General features: G+C 37.0%; 1 protein-coding gene across 2 annotated transcripts in view; it reads left to right on the forward strand.

The window, feature by feature from the left end:
• Sfxn1 (sideroflexin 1) overlaps positions 1-8,429 on the forward strand; it is a 51,084-nt gene extending 42,655 nt beyond the window's left edge. The window contains exons 9-11 of one of the 2 annotated variants that reach the window (XM_005376362.2): positions 1,925-1,974; positions 2,760-2,807; positions 6,282-8,429. In XM_005376362.2, coding sequence (XP_005376419.1) covers positions 1,925-1,974; positions 2,760-2,807; positions 6,282-6,378 — 195 coding nt within the window. In that variant the 3' untranslated portion in view covers positions 6,379-8,429. Of the gene's footprint in view, positions 1-1,856; positions 1,975-2,759; positions 2,808-6,281 lie in introns of those variants that run through there. The other variant, XM_013509460.1, reaches the window with a different exon arrangement.
• Positions 8,430-9,333: the final 904 nt, after the last annotated feature.

Genomic DNA, 9,333 nt, shown 5'->3' on the forward strand with positions numbered 1-9,333 from the left:
CGCTGAGCTAAATCCCCAGCCCCAAACATGTACTAATTTTAAAAAAGAAGAAAATGGCAGTTTCTTACAAAGTTAGACATATGCTGTATATGATCCAGCCATTTTCCTCCCAGCTATTTAACTGGGAGAAATGGAACCACATACCCATAAAAGATGCTTGTTCAAAGCCAGGTATGGTGGTGCACAGCTGTTGTCCCCACACTCTGCAAGGTTGCACCCAGCCTGGGAAACTTGGTAAACAGACTGCATGCCTGATGATAGTCCTATAAAATTATTAGTAATGTGGCCATTCAGGTGTGCAGAAGCATTGTCTGCCATGCGTGCTTGCATAAAGCCAAAATCTCCTAATGATACATTTCTCAAAGTGTTTCCTGTTGTTAAGTGTCACAGGACTGTGTTTTCCTCTTCTTTCTATCTCTTGGGGGTTGGGCTCCCTGTGTAACCGTGGACCGATCTCTTCTTGATGATATTTCTCCTTTCCACTTCAGTCCTTACCTTTCTCCTTTTACGTTGACACTCCTGATGTTCCTTCTGTCCAGAGCAGTCTCCTGGGGCACCAGGGTATGCCTCTTATGCATGTTATCTTGTTACTGCTTGTGCTGACTCTTTACTAAGTCTCCTGACTACATTACAGCCAGTTCACAACTAGGTTGCAACTATTTCTGTGGTGTTATTTAGATAACCCTATGATCACTTTGTTCTCTATATTGTATATTGTGACCGCACTCCTTTCTAAAACCTAAAAAATCTAACAATAGTTTCCAAAGCCCAACCAACTCATTTCTTTCAATTAAAAAAAAAAAAGACTAGCAAGAAAAACTTATGCCAGAAATAGTTTTAACCATACTGACAGCAACTAAAACCAGGAAAGTTCAAGTGCAAAAGAGGCAGGAGATGGTAAGTGTTTCTTGAGTTTATGGACTGTTCTAAGTGTTCTATGAATATCATCTGATGTGTCTTTAGCACACACTTTAAAGAACTTGTTAGGGTGCTCCTTTTGCAGCTTCACAAAGAAGCTAAAGCTTTGAGGTGTTACACTTTGCCTACCTTTTCCCCAGAGTTAGGAAGTAACTACAAGGGTAGAATTCGGATGTAGGTTCATTTGTCTAAACTTTGGCATCAGGTTAGCTTACCTCCCTGGCCAGGATATAAATTATAATTAAGTGATAGCTACTGCTGTACTTTTCTGTATGCGTAAGCAGCACTCAGATTATAAGGTATGGTAAAAAAAATACAGTGTGTGTATTTTTTTAAAAATTTATTACAGTAAAAACACATTGTCATTAATTCCCCTCAAAATATGTTTTCAACACCCATATCCCATGGTTCTTGCTACTTTCTGAAGCAGTTTACAGTTTACATGTATGGCAATTTCTGTCAAATAAAAATATTACAGTATGTCTATACCTACTTCATTCACTGGATCTGGCACCATGAAACTTCTGACTCTTCCCTACAGCCAAAATGACCATCAAAGGTAAATGTTTTGAATCAAGTCAGGACAGTAGGGCATTCTCAACAGTGCAACTAAAGACTCTTACAAAAGAGGACTTCCAGAACTGCTTCAGAAAGTGGCAAGAGTGATGGGATAAGTGTGTTCAAAATAAGGGGGAGTATTTTGACAGAGATTAACATCAATATGTCTTCTACTGTCATGTAGTAACTTTGAAATTTAAACATTCACTATATTTTTCCATCATTCCTAATGGGCAAGGACAAAGAAAATGGAAGCCATTTGATCTTTGCATGTGTGTTCACTTATAGATCGAAAAAGGAGGAAATTAGAATTAACATGGTGTCGTGTTACCTCCAAATTCTGCTAACCGTATTGCATTTGGGTTTTCTAATGTGTGGAGGTTTCTTCTAGTCCGGTCCCTAAGAGCCTACATGAGACGTTTTCACAGTCATCTGTCTCTCTACACAGAGGTTCCCGTGGATGAGTGCACCTATCCAAGTCGGATTAGTTGGCTTCTGGTTAGTAGAAATTACCTTTTAATTTTTTTCCAGTGATCTTTTTGAGGGTAAGGGTCTTACTATGTTACCCAGGCCTAGGCTGGCCTTGAACTCAACATCCTCCCAAATAATTTGAAAGGATTTTTTAAAAATATATATTATTATTTTTAATTGTACATATATTTATGTGTGATCATTCAGTATATGTCTATAATATGTAGTAACCAATTCAGGGTAATTAACATAGACATTACATTTAGATTTCTATTGAGATCATTAATTTTTAAAAACCATATGCAGGCTATGAAAGGTAAGAGAAAAGATGGATAATATGGGACAGAAGTTTTGAAAATGAGACCAACCCAGAACATCTGGAGCTTATGGTCTCAATAGTTAGAGAAGAGTGAACTGTCTTTGGAGAAACTTACAACATTTAAGGTTATTTTTCTGGTTCTTCTTTAAACCTTTATTTTTTCTTGGGATTTTGTTGCTGTTGTTGTTTTTAGTGTTTTTTCATTATTTTGGAAATCCTAGGTAATAAAATTTACACAAACAGAACATATTTTTGTAAGGACATCTAATGCTTTAAACAAAGAAAATAAGATGGCTATAAAAGTAAAATGGTGGGGTTGGGGATTTAGCTCAGCGGCAAAGCACCTGCCTGGCAAGCACAAGGTCGTGAGTTCAGTTCGCGGTACCAGAGAAAAACCAAAAACCAAAACAAAAAAAAAAGTAAAATGGAATAAGAAGCTGACAGTTTGGGAATACAAGATGCTGATTTGTCTTTTTTTGTCTTTTTCTTTAAGTCTGGTGTTCGCCACCCCCCTGTGCTGTGCTCTGTTTCCTCAGAAAAGGTAAGCACTCCTTACTCTTCAAAGTGGTTTGCCGTGGCTTTTGATTCTAAAAACCATCCGAAGACATAGATGTAATTACATATTCCGTGTCACTGGTGGGGAAGTTGAGACTCAAAGGTAATGAAGCCAAAGTCTCTAAAAGGAAGAAACAAAGGAGAGATCAGACTCACATCTGTTGAATTTCAAAACCATCTTTACCCAGCTCTTTTCTACCCCCTACTGTTAAATTTATTCTTTTCCAAGAGTCAGGTTAGCTCCACTGCAAATTTGCTTCTATCAAAATTTAAATATGGTTCATTATCAGCCAACCCATTGGCAAGCGCATCTATAATACAGATAATTTGGAATTTAGTCCCAGCCCGTGCCCCCGGATAGCAATTGTATGTACTTAGTTTAGGTAATTGACGTATTTGCTTCTCTTCTTCCCACTGAGTTTTTTTCCTTCAAAGCTTTACTTACGTGTGTTTTATCACAAGCTGCCCTTGAATGCTGCTCTGATGTAAAACTGGATTGACTGGGGTTAAGTCAGCATTGTCTAAATCTAGGTCTCCAGCTTCTTCCTAATGTGATACCAAGGCACAAAGAAGAAGCCATTTGTTGTTTTTAGTTTTGTTTCAGTGATACTGTGTCCCCTGCCTTTGGATTACACTTTCTTTCACAGGCCAGCAAGGCCTAAACATGGCCTTTCATGCCCTCCCCTCTCAAAGGAGGTTTTGGGTAAAATGTTCTGTTGGAGAACACTCAGGGACATGGTGCATGTAAATACTGAAGATGATACCTGAGACCAAGTAACTTGTCAGAAATGTATTATCTATTATTCTGAGATTAAAAGGATTTTTAAATTTCAAAAACCCAAAAAGAAACATCCTACATAGCCCTTGATTTTGTTTGAGCACTGTGAGAAAGAAATAATATATTCCTTCTAACAGTTATTTTTATGATTCACTTAAACTCTGGGTATAGAAATGAAAAGTTTTCTATAACCACTGGCGTCATAGGTCAAAGCTCTCTAAGAGTACATGGCATTACATTTGGGATACTATTGTCTTACTCTATTTAAAATTACCATTTATTGGTCTGGTTTATGTCTATGTGTTTGTATGTTTGTTTTTCTTTTTATCCCTTGCTCCTCAGTTACATAAGCTAATATTAATAATTTTCCTTGCTTCATAATACACTATGCACGTTGGTCCCAGCATGACCCTAATTTATCTATTTTTATTTTATTTGTTGTAATGATGCAGTGAATACCTATGAATCTACCGCTCAATGAATAAAAATATTATGAGTAAGTTATGTCTTTAAGGGCTCCTCCCAGGCTATCTCCCTGCCTTCCTTGCAGATTTAATTATTATGCTGAATATTACGCATATATGTTTTCTTCTGGTACTTTTTAGACAAGGGTGTCATACACTTTTCCAGCGCTTACTCTTTTTATTCATATTAAAAGCTTCATTCCCATTATCACATGTAGCCGTAGTTCATTCACTGTTACTGCTCTATAATAGTTCATTACATAAATACACAACTACCCATTTTCTTGCATAAATGAGTGATATTGAAAACATTCCTTATTAAAATCTGTAGGAAGCAACAAATGTGCTATTTTGAGAGAAGGTATAGTTTTAAATGTTTGAACATTAAAAACTGAAAAGTGGCTGAAAACTCAATGCACTGTGCAATTTGAGTTTTTAAAAAGGTACAGAAGAATAAACTCCAGAAGGAGATAAGGTCAAAAATACATAAAACAGACAGCAGAATAGAGGATTAACAAGACTAAAGGATTGACAAAATCAAGATAAGTTCTCAAAAAATAGTAACAAAATAAATAAAATAAAGGAACAAGTAGTATTATGAATGAAAAAGGAGCATAAATATAGATTCAGCAGAGATTAAAAAGATAATAATATCACCAATATTATTATACCAATAAATTTCAAAATGGATAAATTCCTAGAAAAATACAAGCAAAGCTGAAAAATTAGGAAGTCTGAGTGGGCTTACAGCCACTAAAGAAGCTGGAGCATCACTTAAACTACTTCTTAATACAAGAACCAGATGGTTTTGCAGGTGAGTTTTGCCCGACTGTCAAGAAACAAATTGCTGCAATTTTAAACAGACTCTCCCAGAAGATGAAAAAAGAGAATATCCTTCCTCACCCAATAAGGTTTCAGTAACTTCAATTCCAAAGTCAAATTGGTCTTAGACTTACTTATCAATACCTGCTGATTAAGTTCATTTTTTTTTTTTTTTTTTTTTGTAGAAAGAAAAACATATCTTAGTTGCCTCTCAGATTTCCTTGCATGTAAATTATCCAAAACCCTCACTTTCAGAGTCTTCAAAAGGATTAAAATACGTAATTGACCCAACAGTGATCAATAGGTGATAGCCATTATTATCAGCATGATTTCACAATTACCCAAAGTCCCAGGATATAGAAAGCCACTGTGGGTTTTTTTCATATTTATAATTTTTCTTTTACTTGTATTGCATATTTTTATATAGATTTGTATCCTGTTTTTTTAATCTCATATTTTACTACATCCTAACAATGTAAAATACCAAAATACTATATATTTTTAAGAAACTAATTATGTAACCAAATATTTGTGGTTTTCCTAGTGGTAAGCATGCTGGACAGTTTTTTATTAAATATACTTATATTTAATAAACATATATTAATTAAGAGCTTTAATATATTTGCTCCTATAATAGTCAAACACTTTTTTTGTCATTTTGAGACAGGGTCTCACTATGCAGTTCAGGCTGGTCTTGAGCTCACTTTGTAGCCCAGGCTGGCCTTGAGCTCACTTTGTAGCCCAGGCTGGCCTCGAACTCGCAGCGATCCTCCTGCCTCAGCCTCCCAAGTGCTGGGATTACAGGCGTGTACCACCATGCCTGGCTCAAACACATTTTTAACATTTATAATGCAAACTAGTTATCCCTTGGGGATAGAACTGTGAGTGTTTTCTTTTTATCTTTTTCTTTTGGTACATTTTAGCTTTTTCTAAAAGCCTTATGGTAAGCATGTAGTGTGTAGTGGACAGAAACCTGCCGGTTAAATTATTACTGTTATATATTTTACATAGTGCATACCTCTCTTCCTCAACAGTGAATGTTTATATTGTTCTCATTAGAAGTAGACCAGCCACAGTTTGCCTTCCTGACCCCAGCGATGCCTGAGAGTCCTCAGCATTCATTCTTACCCTCGATGAGAGATAGCTGAACCTTTAATAGTAGGAGAAATACAAATTGGTGTTGGCTTCTTATGGTGCATTTCTATACCAGACAGTAGATTTTTCTGGAGGAAATTAGATACCCATTTTGCAGCTCTAGGAAGCAGGCCAGGAAGCAAGCCCCACCAGGCCTGCTTCACCACACCATGCTCTCCACCCCGTGTCCTCTCCCCGCACTTTCCAGTGCTGCTTCCCCCCTCTACCCGTGAATAACCCTGTCGTTTCCCCCTTACCCCAGTTCTATGTCTGTGACAAGCTTGGAGGCTGAGTTGCAAGCCAAGATCCAAGAGAGTCATCCTGAATTACGACGCGTGTACTTCAACAAAGGATTGTGAAGGAGGGGAAGAAACCTGGGCGGCTGATCCTGCCACCTGCAAACCAGGCATGGCCGTGTCCACGAGGAAAGTCTTGTTCAATCTGGGTTCTCCCAGTTCAAAAAAAAACCTTCAGAGATTCACATTAGCCTTTTAGAATAAAGCTGCTACTTATAACATAGCACCTGGTACGGGCCAGGTGCCTGGTACCTGTTGGCTCCATACATTTGAATCATGTTGTGATTGACAGAAATACCCTTCCTGTAGCTTTTATGGTAACTGTTTTTCAAAGACAATATCCCATCCCTGAGCCAGGGTTTTAAAAAGTACTTCTAGGTATAGAGTAGGTGCTCAGCATATGCTCCTCAGTAAATACCTGTTAATCATCAGTCAGTAAAGAGGTAATCTGCTCAAAGTAATGAGTGTCATTCCTACTTCTCTTTCAAATCAAGGAAGCCTCAGCAGTGAATTTAGAAAATGCAAAAGCTCTGGGACCAGATGTAATAATTTATAGCAAGGGAACTTGCCTATGCTGTGGACCACCCCAAAGTAGATGCTGGAGGTTTTCGTTTGGTAGACCAAAAGCTCCTTCATATCCTCTTGGAAGTTACAATCATAAACCAGTGCATTGCGCCTTCCCTGCTATCAGCAATTGAATACATTTGTATTGTTGGTGGATTTTCCTGGTTGGCTTTTAAATTTTTTATTTATATTCTTCTAAAGGTGTTAATCTTACCTTGAAGTTACTGATTTTATATTCAGTTATTTCCACTGAAGAATCTCGTTAGCTAAATTTACAAATATCAGATTTTAGAAGTATATTCGATAATACTACTGTGTGACTCGAATAAGTCTGGTATGTTTGGATTTTTTAGAAGTGAGATCACAGTTCCAGTTCCCTGCATGTCTTTCCTTGGTAGCCTCATAAATCTCCTTGGCTTTCGGAAAGGTACAAAAATAATGTCTATGAATCAGCAACAGTGAATTTTACTTGAATGTTGTACATTCCACCCGGTTTAGATATAATGAAACCATGTACCACTGTTTACATCACTATAATAATTTTACATATATTTAATGTAACATTGTTTCAAGTCTATAGCTCTTCAGTGTCATATGGAAGGCAGTTTCGCTGAGTGGAGATCATTGTAATTCATAGATTTGTAAGTGAAAAAAAATTTAGAAACTAATTTTGATGGATCATTTTTCCCTCCCTAACAATGTGTCCAGACTGAATTTCCTCATAAAGAAAAATTGGTGTGCCTTGTGTCTTGTGTTTCTCTTTTCTCTGAAAGGATTAATGGATCTGAAGCTGTGAGCCTCCCCTGATGCCACTAGAATCTTCTCATTTAGATTTGCTGTCAAACCACTGGAGTCCAAATGGCTTCCCCATGACATTCTGGCCTTGGATGTATTTTGTTACCATCAATGCTTCTCTTTAAAAAGTGGTTAAAAGCCTGAAATCCAAGATTGATCTCTATAAGGTGCTTAGCAAGCACTCTCAGTAAAAAGCTAACATTTTTCAGGCTGCCAGATCCACCCAGCTACTCTCAGTCCTTACCCGTAGTTAATTTGTAACTCCACTGCAGAATGTTAACCGTAACTTGAAAATTTAATGGCTGGTAGGAAGATTGGCGAACTCACCAAAATTTTACACACACTGGGAAGATATAACCAAAGCATAGTTATTAAAGGCATAATGATCATAGAAGTGTGTCTTTTTAAACTTGTGTATTGAAGCTTCAGACTCTTAATGCTTTTCTATAGAAATATTAACTGTATAATCATGTTTTATTTAAAAAAAAGAACAAATTAACCAAGATCAGCAATCTTTGCTGATCTCTTAGGAATACCTTTTCTGGAGAAAAAAAATCCACATAAAGTGCAATAACCTTGTAAAGGTAAATAATTGCTAACATTTCTACTGGCGTGATACAAAGAGTGGCAATGTAAGTATTTGCAGACTGGCAGTTTTATTTCAGTATTAACAAAGTGTCTTGCCAGTGTTGGAGTCAATGTATTATTTCAGTTTAACTGGATGAAATGTTAAATAAACTCAAAGTGAAAATAAATTCTCTCTTTTATTTGTACATGAAAGACAAAGCAGTGTATGTGTTACATTCGATGGTACCTTCCATCCAAACTTAATTTGCTGTACCATCAGTAATTACTAAAAGATATTTGTATCATCCTTTTAGCAAGAAGTAGATTTCTCTTTTGGGCTACCAGTCTTGTACCTTCTTGAACCTCCACTGCAGTAATCTCTCCCCTCTCCACACCACTGTCCCACAGGCGTACTTTCCAGGAGTTGCAGTGGACAGTACTGAACCCTTTGTGGACTGTTTTTATACCTACACCTCTATGACACGGTTTAATTTATACATTAGGCACAGTAAGATATTAACAGTAATAATAAAATAGAGCAATTTTAACTATACTGTAGTAAAAGTGATTCAAAACTTATGCTTTGTTTATTCCTGGTAATATTTTTTGGACTGTGGTAGACCATGGGTGAAAAGTAAAACCACAGATATACATACAGGACACACATCCCCCAGCCTCCGAATGACACAGGGCCAAGGACATTAATTATGAGGATGGGGAGAGAGGAGTTTCTACTTCAGAACCTGATGACTAACACCAGCATGGTGTAATAGGTTAGCTCGTTTGTCAGATTCTAACATAGAACTAACATTTGCTGTAGTTATCAAAGTCTAAATTGAGACCGGGGAGTGCTTTATTAGCAGACTTAATAAAAGGGCTGAGCATTTTGAACCTCTTTGGTCATGTTTCTGTGTCTGTTTTGCTGCCATAACTGTCACTTAAATTATTCAAATATTTTCAAGAGCATAGGTCTAGGGGGTCAGACAAAGCCGGATCCAACCATTACTGTACTCACTTGTAACATGCTTTAAGGATAATGACACGCTCTGTGTGTTGCTTAGCTTTCCATCGCTATTTCAAATACCTGAGATA

The sequence above is a fragment of the Chinchilla lanigera genome, unplaced genomic scaffold, assembly GCF_000276665.1.
Source record: "Chinchilla lanigera isolate Chin_1 unplaced genomic scaffold, ChiLan1.0 scaffold00007, whole genome shotgun sequence".
NCBI classification, from domain to species: domain Eukaryota; kingdom Metazoa; phylum Chordata; class Mammalia; order Rodentia; family Chinchillidae; genus Chinchilla; species Chinchilla lanigera.